The sequence below is a fragment of the Apium graveolens genome, chromosome 1 (assembly GCF_009905375.1).
Source record: "Apium graveolens cultivar Ventura chromosome 1, ASM990537v1, whole genome shotgun sequence".
Taxonomy (NCBI): Eukaryota; Viridiplantae; Streptophyta; class Magnoliopsida; order Apiales; family Apiaceae; genus Apium; species Apium graveolens.
In genome coordinates, this window is record NC_133647.1 from 160,836,000 (window position 1) to 160,861,424 (window position 25,425).

General features: G+C 30.5%; 3 protein-coding genes and 1 long non-coding RNA gene across 4 annotated transcripts; 1 reads left to right on the forward strand and 3 right to left on the reverse strand.

Moving 5' to 3' along the window:
- Positions 1-6,579: 6,579 nt before the first annotated feature.
- LOC141721397 (protein VERNALIZATION 3-like) lies at positions 6,580-9,090 on the reverse strand. The gene is made up of 4 exons (XM_074524323.1): positions 8,814-9,090; positions 8,358-8,419; positions 7,144-7,184; positions 6,580-7,031 (listed from the first exon to the last, which is right to left on the reverse strand). The coding sequence occupies exons 1-4, from the start codon at positions 9,012-9,014 to the stop codon at positions 6,799-6,801; spliced, it is 537 nt and encodes a 178-aa protein (XP_074380424.1). The 5' UTR covers positions 9,015-9,090; the 3' UTR covers positions 6,580-6,798.
- A 7,973-nt stretch (positions 9,091-17,063) lies between these two features.
- LOC141724661 (uncharacterized) lies at positions 17,064-17,888 on the forward strand. Its single transcript, XR_012576842.1, has 3 exons — positions 17,064-17,189; positions 17,443-17,643; positions 17,790-17,888. It is a non-coding gene; the product is annotated as an uncharacterized LOC141724661 (long non-coding RNA).
- Positions 17,889-19,320: 1,432 nt separating this feature from the next.
- On the reverse strand, positions 19,321-20,719 carry LOC141708812 (protein FAR1-RELATED SEQUENCE 5-like). Its single transcript, XM_074512618.1, has 4 exons — positions 20,699-20,719; positions 20,544-20,552; positions 19,868-20,458; positions 19,321-19,623 (listed from the first exon to the last, which is right to left on the reverse strand). The coding sequence occupies exons 1-4, from the start codon at positions 20,717-20,719 to the stop codon at positions 19,321-19,323; spliced, it is 924 nt and encodes a 307-aa protein (XP_074368719.1).
- A 201-nt stretch (positions 20,720-20,920) lies between these two features.
- LOC141721406 (protein FAR1-RELATED SEQUENCE 5-like) lies at positions 20,921-22,884 on the reverse strand. The gene is made up of 3 exons (XM_074524334.1): positions 22,714-22,884; positions 21,267-22,130; positions 20,921-21,183 (listed from the first exon to the last, which is right to left on the reverse strand). Exons 1-2 carry the CDS (start codon positions 22,751-22,753, stop codon positions 21,274-21,276), a joined length of 897 nt encoding a protein of 298 aa, XP_074380435.1. The 5' UTR covers positions 22,754-22,884; the 3' UTR covers positions 20,921-21,183; positions 21,267-21,273.
- Between the last annotated feature and the right edge of the window lie 2,541 nt (positions 22,885-25,425).

The window sequence follows — 25,425 nt, forward strand, 5'->3', positions numbered from 1 at the left end:
TCCTAAACCAGTCTCATTTTGATTATGCAAAGACTGTGTTATGTTTTATAGGAGATAGAATGAAAGAGGACAGGAATGTAGTTTACTTTGCTAGGTTCTGTCAGTTAATTTACAATTACTGTACAGAAGATGAACCAAAATTAGCAGGTGAACTCATAGAACCCTTTAGGTTAGCAAAAAGGGCTTTTACTGATCTTTTCACTGCTGACAACAAGAAGGGAGTTTTGAGACCTTTACAAATCCCTTTATCAGTAAAGCAAGCTCTTGTAAATGCTGATGTTACTACATATTCATTGCTATATCCTGATGTCCAACCCACCAACACACAACAGCCACCAGAACCAACCATTACTCAATCACAGCAATCAAAAACATCAGCACATACCAGTCAACCATCAGCACCTACAGTGAAGCCTTCTTTATCTAGAGCAAAGAGGACAAAGACTGTACCTCAGACACAACAGAAAAGAAGGAGAATTATTCTGAGAGATGAATCAGAAGATGAGGCACAGGTTCACACATCAGAACCTGTTGTAAAAGTAGTTGAGAAGGTCTCTTCTCAGAAAGTTCAGGAAATTGGGAGTTCTAGGCCCTTCAAAAGGCTTAGAAAGATAAATTTTGATGACAAAGCTCCCACGGTCTCTCCACCCTTGAAGAAAGTAAAGAAACAAAGAGCTAACAGGGACACAGTTGAGTCAGATTCATAGGATGAGGAAGCATCGGCTAAGGAAGGGGATCATGAATCTCTTATCCGAAAGGAGCCAATTGTGATTGAATCTCTTCCTTCTACACAACCAGAATTTGCTGAAGCCACTGAATCTACACCTCCACTGTCACCAATTCAAGCTGAAGAAACTGCTCAAGACAGAGTACCTACACCTCCTGTGTCTCCTATCATTGAACAAGTACATGCTGAAACTACAGGTACAAGTGATGAAATAGATATTCACAACTTGGTTGTGCCTGAAGTTCTGTACTTGGAAGCTCCACCTACCACTCAACAAACTCCACCAACAACACTAATTTTAGATGCTGATTTCAATGCAGATATTCCAACAACACCTCTTCTGAATCTAGATGATGAAGATCAGATTTTAGGTGAGCATCAGAATTTGGATGTTGATCAGAACTTAGAGGATGATTTTGAAACCTCTATAGCCTCATCTACTATCATTTTATCAGAGGAAGCTGATTCTGCAGGCTCTGTAAGTTCTGATGCTGCAAATATTGATACTACTGGTGAAGCTGCTATAAATGAAAATAACGATGCAGCTGGTCTTTCAGGACATGCACCTCTACAAACAGTTAATAAAGCTGATTTGATTAAAAAGTTTGTTAGAGAGGATGCATCAGTACCTTGGAGTGAAACTCCAAGAGGAAAAGAGTGGACCAAGGAATGGAACAAAGTTGATTTTGTTCCTACTGAAAAAATTCTTGCTGAGCACCTGGCTAAAGCTGATGAGATGCTGGTGAATGATGATTTCAAAGCACAGCTCAGAGTTACTATATTGAGTACAAGGCACCTTCAAGGTCAACACTCAATAACTCAAGCCAAGGTGAAAAAAATTCAAGAAACTCTGATTCAGCAAGACATGAATGCCAAATTGGAAAAGAACAGGTTTTTTAAGCCAGCCTTTGACCGCATTAGGTATATAGAAAAGACTCAAGAGAAGCAGCAAGCTCAAATATCTGATATTTTGAAGAATCAAGCTTCTCAACAAGATCAACTCAATGAAATCCAAAACTCTGTGGAATTGCTTGTCTCTCTCCTTCTACCTGATGATGCCAAAAAGGGGGAGAAAGTGATTAAGTCCAAATGCAAAACTGATCAACCACTGAAGGGTAAGGATGATGATAATGAAGACCAGGGAAACTCTGAAAGGGGTAGAGGTCATGGTCAAGACAAAGGTTTTTATCCAGGAAAGCATGAACTTCTACACAGAGATCAAGTTCTGATGTTGATAGAAGAAAAAGTTCTGATAATCAAGTTTTGACTAAGCCTGATGTTCTGATACATGGTGAGAGTCAAGAATCACAGAAGTTTATGCAGACAATGAAGCTTAAGGGGAAGGAAGCATCAGTATACTATCAAGACCCCAAGTTACAGAAGATGGATGAAGAAATTTCAAAAAGACTATTTCTCAAAAATAATTCAGGAATGGACTTTGAAAGTCTGAAAAAAGAAGAAGCCAGACTTAAAGCAGAAAATGACAAATCCAAGTCTAAAGCTTCTATTACTGCAAAGAAACCTTCAAAGTCTAAGGGCATTGTGATTAAAGAGAAGACAAACTCTGAGGCAATCAAATCTGAATCCAAAGCCAAATCACAGGTGGAAGTTGATCCTAGATCCAAGGGTAAAGCGAAAATTGATAAACCTGTAAAGGTATATATGCCAATCATGGATCTGGAAGCAAAATCTGATGAAGATACTAGTCTGATTTTGAATAAAAAGAATATTCAAACAACTTCTGACATAGCTCATGTTGTTCAAGATCAAGACTTAGTAAATTATGATATTAAAATGAAGCAAGCAACCTCTGACAGAGCTCAAGTTGGCTTGATATCAGAAGATAAAGGAAAGGAAACCTCTGACATTGCTCATGTTAAACCTTCAAAAATTCTACTACCTAGGTTTACTAAAGCTCAACAATCTACTGAACTTTTGAATATTACATCAAGTGGTTTTGAAGCAAGAGTTATTCGAGGAAAGGAAGCTAGAGATAAATCAGGATTGGGTAGTTCTAAAGAAAAGAGAGTAAATAATACTACCTCTGATCCAACTTCTTTGAGTGAACCCGGAGTGGGAACAACTCCTGAAAGATTGAATCAACTGGAGTCTGTACAAATGGTTTACCACTATGTATTGAAAGAAGATATCATGCTATATTTCATGACAGATGGGAGGGTATTCCAGATTAGAAAGAATGCTATTCGTTTGAAGTATTTTGAATAATTGCAACATGTGTTATTTCAACTTCAAGTGAAAAACAGATCAACAGATGGTGCTGCCAGTTACTTAAAATCTGATATTGAAAGGCAGAAGAAACTTTACTCTATAAAGTCTGAGAGACCATAATATCCTAAGTACAGAGCTCACAATGGTGATATAGTTGAGATGAAGCCTAATACCGCCAAAATCATCACTATATTTCTTGGTATTAAGGGACTTGAATTCAATCTAGAGTCTGATAAAGCCTATGTCATCAGACTAGACCAGGATATAAGGAAAGCAAAAATAAATGATCTCGGGGCTGCTATCTTTCAAACAGGTGAAGATATAGTTGAACTTAAAGATGCAAAAAGGAGGATGCATAATGAACTTGAATATGCTGAGAGAAGTCTGTTGAAGAACTATCTCAGAACAACTACTGACATTAAAGAGATCACACACTGAAGCCAAGTCAAGAACTACAGCTCATAAATTCTGAAGGATATACAGGTTAAAGCTGATATCAGACTTTAAGGATGGTAAAAGCTACAAGGATTGTGAGTTGTAGTTACTTAGTCAAATTCTCATGTGCATTTGTACTTAATGTTTTTGACATCATCAAATATCTATTAAACTTGTATATTATGCTAATTTACAAGTTGAGGGAGATTGATAGATATATTTGTGATGTCATGTCTAATGATGATTTGTGTTTAGTTTTCAGATCTTAACTAACAGGACAAATCAGGACTTAACTGGAAATCAGTACTTATACTGAAGTCAGAACTTAAGATATCAGAACTTAAGTTATCAGAACTTAAGTTATCAGAAGATATTTATTAGGAGATAATATCAGGACTTAAGAAGACGTTCAAATAAGAAAGGCGGCTGATTGAAGGAAAGAAGATTAAGGCAAACACAAGAAGAGTATGCATGGAGAAGAATTCGATGAAGAATAGAATACTTGGAAGAAAAGATAACTAGTTGATATATTTTAGGATGCAGACTTATGTTCGATATCAATTAGAAGTTTATCTTGTAACTGTGTGTCTATATAAACACAACATAGAGTTTACACTATATGTGTTATATTAATCGAGAATATTATTCATTGTAACCCTAGCAGCTCTCGTGATATTTGTTCATCACTGAGAGAGAACGGTTCCTTTGTAATACTATTTTATTAATAAGATTATTCTGTGTTTCATACTTGTGTTCTTAATTCGATTTGATTGTAGTATACACTGTATTCAACCTCCTTCTACAGTGTGTGTGACCTAACATAGTCAATCAATAATTTGATTAGTACATCTTACTAGTGTTTTGTCTCATGTTGAAGTTTTGAATTTTTTAAAAATATTTTTGAATAATTCAATTGTACGAATGTCAAGACCTATATATATTAGTCATATGATAAAAATTTTAGAAAAATATAATTTCACTTGGAACTGTTGTAACTTTTTTTGTAATTTTTCAAATATATTAAACAAATATTTAAATTTTATAATATTATCAAACACAAAAAATTAAAATTCTTCCAAAATGGATATTTTTTCGCCACCATAAATTTTTGTACATGTGATGGATATTATACTTGTATATAAATATATAATTTTTTTACTATATATAATACTATTTAGATTTTTAATTTCTTGTGTCTTTTCTTTTACTAAATATAACCGCTTACAGTCACTTTAATTATTTCAACCGATTTTGATTGAATTCGTATTTTTTGCAATTTCATCAAATTCAAACAAAAAGAGTGGGAAAATATCCCGCCATTTTGGTAAGGCTAAATTCGACCGCTAGCGGTCGAATTTAGGAGCGCCAAATAATTAACTTGGCGGGAAAACTCCCTCCAATTTTTGGTTGAGTTAAATTCAACTGCACAAAAAATACGGTCGCATTTATTATTAAATTCAACCGCGGGCGGTTGTATTTAGCCGTGCCCAATGAAACAGCCGAAATCAGTCGAATTTAGGCCGGTTGAATTTATGCAGTTGAATTTAGGCTTACTTTCTTGTAGTGATTCTAATTCTAATTGATATTAAAGTCAACTTCCTCTATAGCTTTACCAATTTTAATTCTATTTTATATCGTACTCTATATCATTATAATTTATATTAAATTCAACTTCTTTTATAAATTTATATTTTAATTCATATCGAGTTCAATATTATTCTAATTTGTTATTTTGGGCTAAATTAAATTTAAGCAAATTAAATATAATTATTAATATTCAGTTGATATATCATGTGAATCGGGCTAAGATAAAATAATAATATTATCCATCCTCCGAAAAAAATTATACTAATGATCTTAGATAAACAAAATAATATTTTTTATTTATTCAGGATAAAAAATACATTATATAATTGATTCAGAGTAACACAAAACTAAAATAAAAATACAATTCGATCAACAAAAATAAAATCATATATACTAATTATTCAGTCTAAAACAAAATTATCTTATTGATCCAGACATTTTAAAAAAAAAATTAGACTAAAAATAATTAGTTTGATTTGGTCGGTGTATTGGGCATCGGGCTAAAATAAAATAATGTAAACCATTGACCCGAGATAAATCAAATTAATATTATATTAAGTATAATTCGTATCCTATTGATGCGAACTAAAAAATCAAAATTTAATCAAAACATAAATATTATTTTTTTTAAAAATATACATAGATTTATCAATAAAATTATATCGTTCAATTATTATTATTATCTTTTTCAAATATCTTTTATAGAATTATAGTTAATCGATTAAGTTATCAGCATACTAAATTAATATTTTTTAAGGTCCGAATATAATGGAGACATTATATTTTTACTCTCAATAAAAAATAATTTGGTTATAACAACATTTCCCCCTTACTAATGGTATCACTTTAAATAAGTTTAAATGTTTTAAAAAGTTATGAATATATACGTATACTAATATAATTATTATGAAGTCATATCATTTAAAGTTTTAAATGAACAAAATTAAGAATTGAATTCAATTTTTTTTTAAAATATATAATATTAAAAAATATTTGTGTATCGATGCATCACAGAGTTTTAAGTTAGTATATATATATATATATATATATATATATATATATATATATATATATATATATATAACTTATTGTCTTAAACATAAAAAACATAACCCGGTTTATCATTCCCCCAGTGACGAACTGACGAGCAAGAAAGAGAATTATTTTTTTATATATTGTAATAACTAGCTTATTTATTCACGGGCCTTTTCTCCAAGGCCCCAAGTCCTTCAGGAATATCTGCAGGGTTGATAATAAGGGTTAATGAATGAATCCTTTGTTTGTACCGCTTCATTTCCGTTAGCAAGAAAAATGAATATTATATGATCACGTTATTTTAATATCTTATATATATAAAATAGTTACATTAATCATTTTGCCTATTGGATTTTTTTATCATATCTATACCAACTCCACTAGAAACGATATAAGTTATCTAAAAATTATGTCGTAAAAGGTCCTTTGTGTTTTGTGTTTTAGTATGATACAAACAAGAGCTTACAAACTATAAAAATTTAATTTTCTTCGTACCAACTTATTCGATTCTCGCAAATTTTAACAAGAAACTGAAAAAGAACATGTTAGAGAAGCAAGCATGCATATATAATAAAGGATAACTGGGATTACATATATTTTGTTATTAGCAGCAAAATAGACCTTATTAAAACACTCGTAATTAATACAACTGTAATATGGTATTTTATTCTCTACCCCGTACCACAAAACCTCAATATTACAACCTTTAGCTAACATCAACCGGGGTACCATAAAGCTTGATTTGAAAAGCTGTAGATATATAATAATAATGCTTGTACAAAACTCTAGTTATCATGTCTTCTTCGGCCTCCAGAACCAGTCTCTCGCTGGCAATTAAAATACAGAGCAGCCACAGGCGAAGCAAGATTATAAGTCTCTGCAAACTCTCTGGTGTTGAAATTCTGACGCCATGACGGAGCGTAAACTGTCTGTCGCCCCAATTGTCTGAACAGCACAAAAACAAATCTGTGGATTCCGCTCGATGGCCTCGGACTCTCGTAACACATCGCCTCATGTCCTGTAGTTAAACATATTGTAAACATAATTAATGTTACTAATCAGGGATTAATAAGCTAGCTAGAGTAAATTCTAAAAACAGAGGTAATTGAAGTAGAAAGTACAGTGCTCACCGAAGTGTGTCCCAGTAGTAGCAGGAATGTCAGTCACCAACCTACTCATGAAGACCACAATGTCATATATATGTTAGAAGAATCCACATACTAGCTGCACTATTAACATGCATATAACACACTTACACAATTATGCAAAAAAACCACCTGATTATCAAAAAATAAAATGCTATACTAATCATCAAATTTACGGATTATACCGATGCGAATCATCAGTTACAAACTTGAGTGATACGAATCACCGTAATTTTGACGAGTGTATTCATTATATATATATATATGTGTATATTTTCAAGTACAAACAGTGCGATTCCGAAGATTCACTCAACAACAAATTAAGGGAATGAAGAAAAGAAAGAAAAAATTACAAGTGGCGGTGCAATTAATAAAAACATAAGTACCATATTTGAGTGAAGAATATAAAGGAACGGTGATGTGTAGTGTGTTTTTGTACCCTAATGGGGGCAAGGACAATATTGGCTTTTTACGATATTCTAAGGAGTGAATCTAGTAAAAGAGATGTGGGCACGGAGAAGAAGGTACCAGTTCGTAGGGCCCAAATCCGAGGAACCTTGTCAATCAAAAAGGCACACTCATTTTCTTTTAACTAGTGGGCGAAGAAATGTCAGCGTATAAATCCATCAGTCAATGCAACTTCTATATTACTACTAGTAGTATTATTTAGTTCTAGGGGTGGGATTTTTTTTTTAATATAAAAAATAGCTAAAAACAACTAATAATAATAATAATTTGTATGTAGTAAACTAGAATTCGTTCACACAAGAGGTGGTACCGAACATTTTGTTGAGAAAAATTTATAATCTGGTCTTTGGATGAAAAGCGAGAATGATATCTCAGTAGAGAGCAAGAGGTGATTGTTTGCGGACATGAATTTGTTCACTTGGTGTTTTTGAAAATTTTTCAAAACACTGTTTTTTCCATCTAAGTACACATATGAAGATTGAAGATATATATTGTGTTGGAGTATCAAACTACTATTTGAATGAGTTGTGTGGAGGTTGGGATGACAACCAGAGCTTTTTACTTTCGGCTAATGCCCATACCTTGCTGTACTATTCCAGTCTTACTTCACAACACTGTATTTTTTTTTGTTTATGTATTGAAACTGTACGTTTTAGAAAATAAAATGGTGCTTATGCAGTTTTTAGGAATCTTAAGTACTTGTGGAAATTGTAAAGAGGACTAGTACTGACCAGTGTAAGTATTCTCTCAAGCTTGGATAACTTGGACTAGGAGCATCAGGATCCACCATAATCTACAATCAAATTCAATAATACAACTTATCATAAATGTATACATAATCACTTTTTCTGATGTGTGAGTATGAGGCTTAACAAGAAGATATAAAGTAGTATGTGTGTGTTTGTGTGACAGTGAGCTCCATGAGAAGACGAAGCTCAAGCATTGTGTGTGAGTGAGAGAGAGATTAGAGAGAGGGAGAGAGTGAGGGAGGGAGAGAGGAAAGAGATAGAGAGAGGGAGAGGGAGAGGGAGATTGGAGAGGGAGAGAGATTGGAGAGAGGGAGAGAGAGATTGGAGAGAGGAAAGAGAGAGAGAGAGAGAGAGAGAGGGGGGGGGGATGAAAAAAAGAGAGTGAGTGAGTGTATGTGTGTGTGTGTGTGAGAGAGAGAGAGAGAGAGAGAAAATTACAAGAGTATAGAAAGTTCTGAGATCATCTCCTCCAACATCAACCCTTGGTTGGTTGATAATTTGAGAAGGCCTTAGTTCACAACCATTGTTAAGTTCTCTGTTGTTGAATGTCACACGTAGAGAAATTGATCTGGTGAATGGATCCAAAACATCCCCTATAACCCTCCCAACAACAAGAGGATCAGCTCTCTCCCTAGGCATACTTAAAAAGGCAAAAAAATATGATATATTATATAATATGTCTGTGCGTGAGTGTCAAACTCAAGTCGCTTATATGTATATCAATTTTAGCGAGACACTGATGTGTGTTTAACTTATGTATCACATAGCTCGCTAGCGTGTCTAGTGGCTGTGATATCCATGCTCTCGGATCTCTGCAAAATCTACTTATATACTGCTCTAGGTGGTATCAGCTGGCCCTTGCCCACGTGGGTAACGACAAAAGTATCCCCTCAAGTTTGGCATTTTATCGTTTTAAATTCTCAAGAATTGGACAGTTATGTGAGCAGGCTGTAGTAATTAGTGGAGTTAAATTAAGCCAACAGAAAATTTCTTCAATTAGGAGGAGGAATTATATGTCAACATTCAGCATGCCAATTGCTTAATGGTCAAACGGCTTTGGTCAATTTTTTGTTCAAATTGAATCGTTATGTAAGCTGTCACTCATTTTCTTTTCATTTATCCCATGTTCCCTCACTTCTTATTCAGAATTTTAGTGCAAGAAATTGTTAGTAAGATTTTATCTACAAAATTGTCGAAAAGCCATGATGATATGAATTCAGTCGATCAATTATATGTAACTTTATAAGGACGTAATTATTTGAGGGAGAATTTGAATAATTTTATAATTCACGGAGGAAGTATGAAACTTTAAAAAAGAATTTATATCGTAGAGCAACTTTGATTCATATTTTAATTTATAGTGTGAGGAAATTACATGGAGACCACCCTGAGAATATAAATTTTTCATGATCAAAATATTGTGAGACACACACACATATATAATATATATATATATAGTAAATTTATATGGAGTCCCCCTTTTAATTGGAGTACTCAGAGTACATCTATATTATGTAAATAAAATATCTTCTAAAACGTGTTATCTTACAAAATATGTTTGACAAATATCATTATTTCAATAAAATCATGCAAATCTCATATATCTACGAGTACAATATGTATGTTCTGTAACATCAACATTTATGTTCTGCAACATAAACATTTATGTTCTGCAAACTAAGCATGTTTTGTAGAATAATATATTTTGCAACGTTTTACTTGTAAAATCTATGCAATCTACAAGATTTTCAATAAAATTGTTATACTTGTAGAATATCATTCGAAAAATAATACGTTTTGCAACAATGTAAGCTATATTTTACTTGCAGGATATATATGGACTCCAAGGACTCCAATAAAACCGGGGACTCCGTAGAACCTATATATTATATATATATATATAGTCCTACTCAGCTACAAACCAAATTAAAATAAAAACTAAAAACCCCAGCCCAACCCAAACTTGGCCCAAAAATAAGACCATCCAGACCAGCCCAAAATAAAAAGTAGTTACCCATTGTTCAAAATTATATTTGGCGCATATACACACACGATACATACAAAACAGTTACCGACTTGAAAATCATTTATTATCAATTCAACCGCTACAAACAGTCTAAAATCAAATAAAAAATTCATATTCATCACTTTATACAGAGATTAGCAGTACGAATTTGAAGGAAGTTGTTCAAATATCAAACAAATCGCTCGAAATTTGTAGATCTGAAGCTTGTTCTTAGAAAAATCAGTAAAAACTTATCAACGGTAAACATCAATCGATTATCACTTGCATTAGTAGATTATTAGTTGATATGTGTTGTATTGGTTGATATAAAGTTGTATTCATAGATGCATGTTATTTTTTTTGTGATTTCTGTAGGTTTTAATTAATTTTTGTCATGAAAATATTGATTGATGATGTTTTTGTGTTGTTGAAAAGATGTTAATCAGTATTTAATCACTGATCTAAATACTAATAGAGTATGTTTTAGTGATTAATACTCTTCCTAATTTGTGTTTCTAAAATTTTATACTCTTACTGATTAATACTCTTCCTAATTGATGTTGTGTTTTGTTGAAATAGATATTAATCGGTATTTAATCACTGATCTAACTAATAATAGAGTATGTTTTGAAACTCTGTGTTTCTAATTTGTGTCTAAATCAGTATTTATGTGAACAAAAAGTGTTCGGTATTTTACAATTTAGGTTTATAATGTTTCTTAGATTAATTTGTTTGCATGTTTGAGTTTTATTGATTTTACCTATTTTTAAGATATAGTTTGAAAACATCAGATGTTTCTATGTGCAAAATTTATCGACAGTAAACATCAATCGATTATCACTTTTATTAGTTGATTATTACTCAATAATTTTTTTTATTGTTGTGGTTTTTAATTAATTTTTGTCATTAAACTATAAAGTGATGTTGTTATTGTATTGTTGAAATAGATGTTAATTAGTATTTAATCACTGATCTAAGACTAATTTAACTGCTAATAGAGTATGTATTCAAAATTTGTGATTCTAATTTTTATGCTCTTACTGATTTGATTATGTGAACAAAAAGTGTTGTGTATTTTACTGATTAGGTTCATATTGTTTCTTAGATTAATGTGTTTGAATGTTTGTATTATACTGATTATACTGATTTTCAAGATATATTTTGAAACGGGGAATGCATTACTTGTTGAGATATTTATTAGAAATTAGGGTTGTTTAAGGAATGGAATAGACTCAGATTGATAATTTGAGCTTGGATTGACTGAATTTTGCTTGGACGCCCGGATAAAAAGTTGAGTTGAGCTTTTTAGTTAGAATAGAATTCGAGTTTATACTAATTATTTTGTGAGTTTGTGTATGGATGCCTGGGAGATATCTATGAACAATGAACATAATTAGTTGGATAGTGTTATTTGAACGTTACTTTACATTCAATTAATTTCGGTTTTTGTGACTAAATATTTTAGTGGAATGCGTTTATAGTGCAATATTATATTTTTCTAAGAGTTGTATTAGATGTTTCTATTAAAAAACTATGTGTCTTAGATCTGAAGCTTGTTTATTTAAAAAATAAATAAAATGAAATATGATTCCAGTTACCAATGTTTTGAGATATGTTTAATTTTTGTATGATAATATGTAATGACATTTTTTGCAGGAAAAAAATGGAAGCACGCAGAAGTCCACGCCTTCAAAAATTAAGATCGCCATCAAAAGGAAAAGTTGTTGAGTTGGTTACTTATACAGACTCTGAAAGCACAGATGAAGATATAATGAAAGAAGTACCCAAAGGTATATAGAATTTTAAATTAATAACTTGAATCTAGTGTTTTTTTAATAAAAGGATTTAATCATTAATTTAATATGTGTAGAGAATCAACATAACAATAAAAGGAGAGACAAGAATTCTTCTATGGAAGAAAATGTTACAATGCCACCAGTTAAATGGAAGAAAGCAAGAGCTAAAAGACCTCAACTAAGTCCTTTTCGTGAGGTATTTTTCTGTAAACGCGTGAAAATAATCAATTTTTTAGTGATTTTCTGAGTTCTTTTTAAATACTAGTTATATGAAAACTGCAGCTTGTATATTAGTTAGGGTCTTGTAAACTGATTTTGACTTGAATGATGTAAACTTCAAGGCCAACCTTATTTAGAACTAGAAACAAGGGAATGATTTTTGGGTAGCTCACATGATTTTAACATAATTTTTTCGCACCATCTTCTGAACTCATTCAAAAGAAACTCAAATTCTACCCGTGTATGTGTAGTATAGAAATATATGTCATATTTGTGATTTGACACAATTCTGGTCTTCAAAGTTAAGATGGTGGTGATCAGAAAAGCTAATTAGAACTTTCACTAATGATTTCAAAAACAGAATGGAAGTATACTTCCTACAAACACATATAGGCCAAGAATATCATACCTTTTTTTTAATGGTTGTGAGTGTAGTACAGGGGATTTAACTTGTGAGTAGTGATGACAGATTATTAGCTGAGCATGAAAGATTGTATCTGCCTCGAATTAGACAAATACAAAATTTTTGTATGATTTGGTGAACTTGTTTAGCCTAGTTTGTATATAGAGAACACATGTACCTACATTCCAGACTTGCCTCATCTGAATGAAGAATGTTATATATTCTTCCTAACACTCATTCATAAGATTCCAGCAAGGTTCATATATATAGCTAAAGTCTAATTGACAATTTTATTCATGCCTTGTTCCCAAACAATATTTTAAACCAAAAAAATGTTATGTGCCATTAATATAACAGGTTGAAGACAAATCTGTGGATAAAATAGAGATGAAGATATTACTGAACAAACAACAGGTGATGAAGAAGGAGCACATGAGAAGATAAAAAAAATAAAATTATGTCGAAAGGTATTTATAATAATAAATAATTACTAATTAGTGTTAACTATACAATCAGTATAACTGACAATCTTTATATATATATATATATGTATATTTTCCTGTTTTTCAGAGATTAATGATGAATAAAGATCAAGAACAAAAAAAAAGAAAAACCTACAAAAGAAAATCAAATATGGATGATCAGGTATTAAATTGTATTATATGTATTTTAGTTGTCGTACATCAGTATTTAATAACAAAAAAATCACAAAAAGAACACTGTATAATTATCATATTTATAGTTAAGAGACTAGACATTACTTTTTAGCTAGCAATATTAATTTTGTTATTATTGAATTTTATTAGGAAAATGACAATCAGAAAAAAGCTGTAATTAGAAACTCTCCAAGACTTTTTAGCGAAGTAGTGTTTCATCTGCCCGATGATCAGAAAAAATGGGTGGAAAAGTCTGGATTTGGTGCATTGCTTGATTTTGATTTGAAGATGATACCATCAAAATTAAGTTCAAAAGTAGTTCAAGCATTTGACCATAAGAGTGTGATGATAGAAATTGAGAAAGGAAATATTGAGATCATTGAAGAGGATATATTCTATGTACTTGGACTACCTCAACCAGTATCAAATGAAGAAACTTCCAGAAGAATGAAAGAATGGCTATCTTAGTTTCCAAATGAGCAAATAACAACAACTCAAGTTGTTGAGAAGATTAGAGAAGAAAAGAATGTGACAGAGATGTTTAAAATCAATTTTTTAGTTGTTCTATCAAACGTTCTCATAGGAACGGCTACTCATTCGTACATTGATAAACAATTAGTAAAATTTGATGGCTTGGATAGTTGTGTTTCATACAACTGGGCTGCTTTTCTGATTCAATATCTAGTAATGGCAAAAGACAGTTGGAATAATACAGCTTCAACATTTTTCAGAGGCTCACAAATATTTCTTACTGTAAGATAATTCTTTTGTTCCGTTAAAATAATTACTTACTGATATATATTATTATTAATCTTCACTAATAAAATTTATTTTATTTATGATTATTAGTTGTTCTATGTTGACCGAGTGAAGCACAGGGCTGTTCAGCTAGTTGAGAGAAGATTTCCCACTTTTAAAGGATGGACAGAGGAAAACTGAAAGAAAGGCAGGCAATGGAGGTTTATACTGGAGAGTTTGGGAAAGGAAGAATTCTATCTACGCTAAAGGAGTACTTTTCACAATCACAATCACAATCACAAAAAAGTCCAACTCTGGAGAGGGTAAAACATAATTTATAAGTTCATTTGTTGCATATCGTACAATATTAATATATATAGTGCAGTTAGTCGTTATATTTACAATGTATTATATTTATCTATATAGAAGAATTTATTGAATGGCAATATGAGTGAAGGAGAGAAAGATGATAAAGAGTTGAATGATGATGGGAAATCGGCACAACAGAAAGTAACAAATGATATCGACAATAATGACGGATCATGGCCAAATGAAGAGAATATTACTGAAATGTCAAAAAGGTAACATAGTTCATGAATAATTTAAAGATTTTTCTCACAGTTTTTTAAAATAAATTTTTAGACTTACTTATTTTATTTATAGAAGACTTGGGATCAATATACTTCTCTTGATGATGATAATTTGCCTAGTTAAGAACATGTTTATGACGGATGGAATGATTGGCCATAAGCTAAGGTAAAATCAGAAATATGATATTAAAAACAATTAACTAGTGTGAAATATGTAAATATTTAAAGTAGGAAAACATCAAAAACTATATCTCTATCTGATTAAATTACTACATATCAATGAACTAATTGTATTTTATATTTTTATGCAACAGAATTGCAATACTGATGAAATGGGTGAACACAGAAAAGATGGTCAGGAGTGCAATGAATCTATACCGATTGAAAATGAAGAAGATGACAAATCAGAAGACAACATTAATGACATGGCAGAGCAGGTAATATTGTAGATTATTCGCATACACTTCTTGATTAGTAATTTAACTTGACTATCTGTAATTTGTGCTCTAGAACCCTGATCTGTAATCTGGTGCTTTTATGCTTCTGTTGTGTTCTTGAACACCCTGTCTTTTGCCATGAATTCTTTTCCAACAGCAGCTACACACGTATAAAAAAGAATAGATTAATAACCGTACTATAGATTAATACACGATTGAATAATGAAATTATAATCAAGTGTTTCAAGATGACTTTATCTTCATTAACTGTGTATAATTTATAATACTAAATCATGTTCATTCAACCAATATTTTAGCTAAGTTAAAAACCGTGTAAAATTCAACCAATAAGCTAACTACAAGTAGTAGCTGGTCACAGAAGTACATTTCACTAATCATTAAACTGTAATTTATTAATTTATTGATTCTGTTAGTAATGTTTATTGATATATGTAACATATATAAGAAAACTTATTGAATGTCCATTTTTAATACAATGTTCATTGTCAGGATTATGTCGATTTGTTGCGTGACAGAACAACAAATATTATTAATTCAAAAATTCAATTTGAGAAGGATCTTTTGAGTGCTATGGAAAAATATCCAGATAATATGGAACTCGGAGTTGTTAAAGATGTGTTCAATGAAATTTTTGATAAAACAAATGCTGAAGTTGCTAGAAAAAGTGGATCTGCAAGTGTAAATGAGGAGGATAAACAGGAAGAAGTAAAAAATGGTGAAGAACCTTGCAATCCAAATGCAGAAGTTGCTACAAAGAATGCAACTGCAAGTTTTAGTGATGAAAGAACACAAGGGGCAGAAGTAACAACTGATAAAGAGGTGTGCACTCCGAACATCGAGTTTTCTGAGAGTGATGGTGTAGTTAATTTGGATTGAGATCCTCTAAGTCGAATGGATATTATAGATATATTATATTTAGAATAGGGGATCATACCAAACATCGAGTTATCTGAGAGTGAGAAGAAAGATCTTGCATTCGTTCCATCATTTGCACTTGGAGTGGATTATGATATCGTGAACCAAGTCTGTGACGATATTAATAAAGAACATGAACATGATGTTGGAAATGAAGATTTTGTGACCCCAAAACAGATGCTTAGAGAGAAAAGTACAAGAGTGATAAAGTTGGGTCCATATGCAAAGTCTCCATATATCAATAGAATTATTGATATTAATGCGAAATATACTTCTGAAGATATTACAATGTGGAGATATATGTCAATGACAAAGTAGAGATGGACTGTAAGTAATTCATTTATTTTTAACCGTAAAATTAGGAGAATATTAAATATGTGGAATACAAGGTGCTTTATTTATTATTTTCTTAAGTTTTGATCTATTCTTCTTTTATGTTCTGTTTTACAGGGAAGAGGTATTTGATTGTACGGAATAAAATGCATAAGAGAGCATTTGTATACATTGAAATCTGATGCGAAAGTGTACTACTCTGTAGTCGACACATGGTCTACAATACTGAATGATACTGAGAACTATAAGGCAGAAGAATCGCCACTGCGTTTCTTTTGTTCTATTGGTGGTTTGGTAATTTACTATATTTTGATTAATAAATAAATATTTCCAATATTTTTCATTATATTAACATTATTCTTACATACAGAATTGGAGCCTTGATCCAAATAGGAAAGTTGCTCAAACATATCATATCTTCTTTAATAATATGGATGTTATTCTAGAGAAATACCCCACAAGGAAACTTCAGGATGTAGACATGGTATATTACTGATTAAATCTTTTTAATTAGTTACTGATTTTGTACACATCATTGACAAGTTTTTTTTGTATCTTTACAGGTGTTCTTCCCTTTTTATGCATATGAACACTACTATTTGATATGTTATAATTTGAAAAACCCAGCTTATGTTCTCATTGACAACATGAAGCGTGATGAAGAACCAAAGAAGTACTATGGAAAAATACCAAATATTCTGGTAATCTAATTATCTTAATCATTTTAATCGATAATGTAGAACTAAATTAATAATGTAGTACGAGATTGCTTATGTCTATATTCAGCTGTCGGGTCACCTTCATTATTGATAATAATCATGTGCATGTATGATTACTACACCCATACAACACAGATATATGATAAAATTGCAATTAGTCCTTGGTGATATAATTAGCGTTAGAAGTAGAAACTCATACTGAATGTAATAAACTTACCTATTGTTTAAATTGCAGCACTCTCACTTCATCAAATATTTGCAAGGGAAAGGTCTTGAAGCTATATCTCAGACGCTTCACAAGTTAAAGATTTCTTGCTTGAGGATGTCGTGGCAAACACAAGAAAATGCAAATGACTGTGCTATTTTTTTAATGAGACATATGGAGACATTTATGGGAAATACACAGAGTTGAAAAAGTAATTTGAAGACTGAAGGGGTAAGAAAAATCAAACACTTCTATGTTTATATGTTAGTTTGATTAGTACATTTGTTTTGGTATTGTTATTTTGATAAATATATAATCAGTATTTGTTTACATTAGTTTTTGAGAACTTGTGTATATTATATTTATTTTCATTGCAGTGTGGTCAGTTCACACAAATGGTAAAGCTTCAAACAAAATATAACACTGCTATATTGACATCTCACATTAATGAAAAGAGCAGTGCAATCATATCAGAAGCAGAGAAATTGTTCAAAGATGATGCTGAGAAGACAATGATGAAGGTGGCTAATAATAAACTTCACAGTGCTGGTCCAAGTAAAAAAAAGATGGTTACATTTGCATCTAACCTCACTGAGAAATTTGATCAAGCTTGAAATTGTATTTCAGTACATTGAATTAGTAATTGTACAATGACTTCGTAATTTTTGGGATGTCTGTCATAACACCCAAAAATTGTTGATTTTTAGATTGTGATTGCCATTGTTATTATTCATGACCGAAATGAATCCATTTTAAAACTGAAATTAATGTTTCAATTATTTTGTTTTTTGTCTATTGATTACTCCAGGAATTCTGTACTTAGTGTTTTATATAAGACAAATCTGTATAAAGTTGTCAATCACTAATACATAACAACAAATTAGTATTTTCTATTGATTTAATCACTATAACATATGATACAAATCAGTAATAAAACAAATATATGACAATCATATACAGTTACAACTTTTTTAACAGCATTTTGATTTTAATCAAGCATGAAATTGTATTTCAGTACAATGAGTTAGTAATTTTATGATTATTTTTATCATTCATGATTGAATGAATCCATATTAAAACTGAAATAGTGCTTTGATATTTATTTATTTTTGTCTATTATGTATTTAGTCTTTTATATTTATGCTTGTTAGTATAAATATGTAAGACCAATCAATATATTTGTTGTCAATCACTAATACATAAACAACAAATCAGTATTGTCTATTGTCTTGATCAGTATAATATATCATACAAATCAGTAATAATCAATATATTTGACAATCATATATAGTTAGAGATTTTTTAGCAGCATTTTGATATTGAGGTTAAATTGTTCCAATCTCTCTCTCTCTCTCTCTCTCTCTCTCTCTCTCTGTCTTTCTCTCTTGTAAATATCACATTCACAACTGATTTCCAAAATAATTGTTAAAATCCAATCAGATTTTCCATCAATAACAAAAACAGTAGTATATACAGATTTCCAGTAACAAACCAAAAACAATAAAAGAGAAAATTATGAGACATGACTAGTTTAAAATTGTATCAAAAAATTTAAAGTAATGTTACTACCTTCTAAACTAAATTTATCATATCAGAGTAATCTAACTAATATAGTTCAACAATTTACTCTGCCACAACTTTATTCCTCTTAACACATCTCCTCGCATCATGAGTATATGCCTTACACAAAGAACATTGCCGACTTCTTTTTTTGGATTTATTCAAAGCTTTCTCTCTCGCACCAATCAGTCTTTTGAAGTAGTTTTCTTTGTTCTTGCACACATTTGGCACGAGTACAGAAATTTCTTCGCTAGGCTGTTCCTCAACCGTAGCAGCAATGTGATCTCTCTTAGTAAATACATTACAACCACCTTGAACATCCAAATCCGTATTCAACTGTTTTATAGTTTAATGTACAAAATCGAGCTTCTCAAACACCATTCCTGTCTTGCTAACAGCTTGATGAAAATCAAACCAGATATTTGTCAATTTCAGAGAGGCTTGTTGCATCCTTATGTAATCATTTGATATTGAAACTGAATTAGACATAGTCCCTGAATTATCAATTTTCATCCAACGATTTAGAGCAAGGCTCATAGGAAACTTCGTAACTCCTATTTGTTTCAAACCACAAAAGGCATGTCTACAAACTATTCCACACATTACAAATATTTTACATGAACAAACAGCATGATCCTTACAAACAGACACCTGCGTCAAAAAATTCAAATATAAAAGTTAAAAACTAAATTAAGAACTCATTAGAAATAATTATAAATCTTAAAAGAAAACTAATTAAAGCCTGCAACTAAAATATACTTAAATAATTTTAATAGAATACAAGAATATTTAGGGCAACTAAAAGATATTTACAAACAAATAAAACCAAGCAATATTAAATTAACTTAATACCATTAAACATATAAGCACTTACTGTCATTTATAAAACATCAACCTTTTTAAAACCAGTAAAAAATGTCAACTTGAATAGTTTATCTTTAACTTTGACATCCCTGATTTCCAAGTGCGTAACCCCATTTATCTCCTCACTCATTCGCTTTATTTGCATATCTAAACAAGAAGAAATTATTTCTTCCCGAACTTTATAAAATATTGCACGAGTGAACAAAGTTGCTGCATCATCTTCAATAAACCATGTTGATAATGTCTCCGGAATGCAAGTTTTTGACTCATGATCCAGCCTTTCAGTTTCATTCCTTTGCCGTTCCATTGCACTTTGGAAACGCAACCCAAATTCACATAGAGTATCTCCTTGCCTATGAAACTGCCCAAAAAAGAAATTCTCACTCTCCGATCTTGATGTTGTCCTCATTAGACCAAACATAGGCTCATCTCTAAAAAATGATGGAATCCAAGAAGATCTGATAGAATACATGTCTGAAAGCCACTTATGCTCATCTAATTTGAACTCCTTTAAAACTTCCGTCCAGCTTCTCTCAAACTCATCAGTCTCTAAAATTGAAGACCATATGTAAGTCTTCATTTTCTCCATAAAATCTGTCTCTTTACATAAACGATTACCAAGCTGTAATTTATTTCACAAGAAACATACTATCAGTAATATAATTAATAGGTGACCATACAATTCTGCATATCCTATTATTTCTAACCTGTAATGTCTAATACAATATAAAACAGTGGGTGCTATATAGTATACAACATACTTCCCATACATCAGTTGATCCGTATCATGTATCTATTGGTAATACAGGCTCCACAAATGAAAAAAATATGCTTTGCATTGCTATTCTCAAAGGCAGAGTACCATTGGACTGTATAACTCCATGTATCCGTGTATATTTTTCCCCAAAAGATACCACATGAGTAAAGAGGTGATATTTCTTAGAGAGCATTAGTGATTGCTTGTAAAATATAATCCACTATAATATTAATACGGTAATTAACATTTAGTATCTAACTATGAAATAATGTAACAAAGATTAATAAAAAAAAAATCTTTACATGAACAATACCTTGATAGGGAATTTTTACATAATGTGCCACATGCATAGACGATGCTTACTAGCAATTAAACCATTTTTGTCAGAAAATGAATTATGTACGGCGACCTTCATAGTAGGACACTGGTCAGTAAGAATGACAACTGGATTTCTTCACATAGCTTTGACAAAGTGATCAAAAGCCCAAGTATAATCCTCAATATTCTCATGTGACAAAAGGCAAGCACCAAAAGTAATACACTTGTCATGTTTATCTACACCAGTGAAATGGGCTAATATCATATTGTACCTGTATCATGAAAATCAATAGTAATTACTAACAGAATCACTAAATACTATAGAAAAGTTAACTAGTTATTCTATAAAATGTACATTTTTCTTAATTATTTGTATCAAAAGTCGCATCAAAAGATACCGCGTCACCATAAAGCTCAAAATTTCGTCGACCAATTGCATCAGCCCAAAAAAGTTTCGTCAAGTGCCCATCAGAATCAACCTCATAAGCAAAATAAAAAGATTCCAAAGTTTCTTGAATGACTTTAAACTTGTCAATGATCATTTGCCCATCTCTTTCACCAACAAATGATTTAATATCCCTACTAAAATTTTTAAAATCACGTAAGTTGACACCTACATTCCCATAACCACCAGCCATTTCCTTCGCAAAATAAAAACTTTTGCTGGCACCAATATTCACTTTCGAAGCATCAAAACAAATAGTTCTAAGACTAATATTCATCTCCCTATTAGCCTTCAAAAACTGTCGACGAGTTTCACTAGCTAATGGATGGTTGTGCAATCCATCGAAAGTTTTAATAAAATACTTGTTATTACCCATGTACTTCAAGATCATTTTGGCTTTGCATCCACACCTTTGAGAAACTGTGCGTCTTTTCTTAAGAGCTTTCTTTTCATCATAAGGATCGTTGAATCCTTCACAACTACAAACAAAATGTTTAAGTGTAATAGTCTGATCAACATCTTTCTTCTCTGCTGTCTTGCGAACCCCAAAACTACTCAACCGAGCATATTCTTTGTAAAAATAGTAACCTTTATTTAAATTGTCAAAGACCTGATTCTCGAATGGCACACTAATATCACCTACATAACTAGGCAAATAATACTTCATACCACCAGGTGAAACAATATAATCTGTAACAGAACTTTCACCAACTTCTGAACCTCCACTACTAATTAGACCAGAATTAATCTGAGACGAGTCGCCACAACTCGAACCTAAGCATAGAAACATATCCTTGATTAAAATAATTATAAATGGATTAAAAATGTATAAAAATTATAAATAACTAAAAAATAAGTGAAAAACTCAACTAAAACATATAATCCGTAACTGATTCATTAATACTTTAAACACTTTCATAAGAAACATTAATATAAACAGCTCAAATACTCAATCTAACTAATGAATATAACTTTCATCTAATTTAACTTTCGAATAAGTTCAACAAAAAGATAACTTTCATCATTTAAACAGCTAAATCTAACTCAAGCATTGAAATAATTAAACAATGAATCAGTAAAAATACTCAAATAAATATACAAAACAATGAATCTAACTTTCATCTAATTCAACTTTCAAATCAGTTCAACATTAAAATATCTTCGAATTAAAGTATTAGATAACAATATCAAGTATTCACAAAAAAAATCACTAAAACAGTTTTAAAAAGCAACCAATCACTAAAAAAGTTAGAAACAATAATTGACTGGAAATTATATCGAGTTAAAGTATTAAATAAAAAAAAACACAAATTTAATCAACAAAAATAGTAACATAAACAAAACAATACATATTTACCTTGATTATTACTGATTTTCAACAAAACCGCTATTATCATCTTCAAAAAGCTAATTAATGATCCAAGCGCATACGAATGAGACGAAGAAACAGAGATAGTATGCAAGATAGCTTCGAGAGAGATTGTATCCAAATAGAGATTTGAGAGATAGAGATGTACGAAAGAGAGAGACAGATTGAGGAGAGAGAAAGAGTAGAGAGAGAAACTGAAAACGGTTATGATGTGATTAATACGCGTATCTCTGTCTTTTTCTTTTTTTTTTAATAAAGGAAATGAACGGCTGTGATTAATCAGGGAGCTAATAGATCAATGGTGGAGGATTGCTTTTTAGTTTTTATTTTAAATTAGGTTTCTATTTGATCATTTGCCTATATATATATATATAATTAGGTGTTAAGGACCACCAACCTCTTCTAATTGTGCACAACGTCTTATTCTCATGACAGCTACTTAAATTTAAGAGTACATTTAAATTCGAACCTAACACCTTGAGTTGGTAACTCCCTAAATTTTTAGGTTCAAGCAGTTGTGCTAACCAATTTATACTCTTTATTAATAAGCGAAACTATGTATAATTTGGTGCAAAAAGTACCAAAGTACCAAATTTTGGTACTTACCTGATATAAGTTGACTTCTATTCTCAATAAACTTTGTTTTTAAAACAAATCGACTTCTATTCTTTTTAAATTTTCTTTTCTTTTTAGTTAGTGTTTATCCAATCATCTATTTACTTTATAAAATAAAAATATTTTTTAAACAATTTGTAAATTATATTAAAAATTTATTAAGTTACGTTAAATTAAGTAAAATAACTTATATTTATTTTTAATTTTTAGAAAAACTATAAATAGATTAAGTAAATTACTAACACGAATTGACTTATATTCTGTGTAAATTTAATTTATTTAAAAATTATATTAAATATTTATTAAGTTACGTTAAATTAAGTAAAATAACATATATTTACTTTCATTTTGAAAAACTACTAACTACAAAATAAAATATTAACACGAATTGACTTATATTCTCTGTAAACTTTATTTTCCATAGTATTATTTTAAAAATAATTAAGTAATAACAAATGAATTTAGTAACATTTATTAACTTTTAAACTGAAAATTATTGATTTAACGATTGTATTTGTTAATGTCCATCACAACGTATAATTACTTTAAATTAAAAATTATATTTTAACAGTAACAAATTTATGGGTTGTATTTAGATTATATTAAGTAATATTAAATTAAGTTTAATAACATCTATTTACTTTTAATTTGTAAATTAAATTTTATCGATAATTATTTAATATTAAATAAATTATATTGAAAAGGCTAATTATAAGATATTTATCAAATTATATTAATTAATATTAAATTATCTAAAGAACATATATCTGGTTCATAAGATAGAGACACAATTCGTTTCACAAAAATAAAACTAATATGTTATATTTTTATATCAAGTAAAACAATGCAAAACTAGAATTATGGTGGAAAATTTCATAACTTATTCAATTTTTTTTAACCACATAACTATTTTTTACCGGTACAAATTTAATATTGATATTAATATATTAATTTTAATTCATGTTTCGCATGGATGATGTATAATTCTCTACAAATATTAATTCAATATTTTTAGTGTCGGACCCGTGTGTCGCACGGATTATCAACTATCTATACTAATAAGAAAATCATGTTTAGGTCCTAAATATTGGCACTCACTAGAAAATTATACAACTATTTTTAAAATTTATGTAATAAAATCTGAACCGACAAAAATTAACTTCTACTCTTTGTAAATTTTATTTTCCTTCAATTTTTATTTGTTGTTGAATATCCAAGCGTCAGTTTAATTTAAAATAATCGTATTAGTAAGTTAACATGTCAGATTTATATAAGTTAATAATTAGGTGCATGCACAGCTAGAACTATACGGGTGAAATTTTAGAGTTATACGTAACTTCGATTTTTTTAACTACATATTTTAACAGCATTTTCTATATTATATTTAGATCTGTATTTTGCAGAGTTCAATTTTATGTAAATAATAATGTGATACTATTATTTTTAATTTCGGCCCGTGATTGGCACGGGTTACCAACTAGTATGAGTAGTAGGGATGATCACATTTCGGTTTAAACCATATAATCCGCATAAACAAACCCATATTAAATTGATCAAACCGAAATGTAATTTTCAGTTACAGTTCAATTGCTTTAAAAATTCGCAGGTTATGAGTTAATTTTGGTTTGACCTCAACCCAACCTACTTCAGATTCGAACCGCATCAAGATATACATATATATATATAAATACATACTGTTTACATTTATAATTATACAACATAAAATAATTATATCCTATAATTAATAACTACATTCGTGTTAAACCTCATCAAATAATCGCGAACTTATCATACATTTCAATAGATCGTGTATTGCTTTTCTTTTAAAATAATGTTGAAAACTTTTTTCTTTCTTTTACATTGAACAATCGTTATTGTAACTATTTGATCAACATGTCATTAATGTCAGTCATTTTCAATTAATAAAAGTGATATATTTATTATGAAAGAATACATAAATATATTATTAATCATGGCCCCCGTAGGTTTTATTAATAAATATATTATGAAAGTGAACCCGTAGATTTTACCCAGTACGCACCCGAAGGCTAGCGGCTGCGGGTTAGTTACGATAAAAAATATATA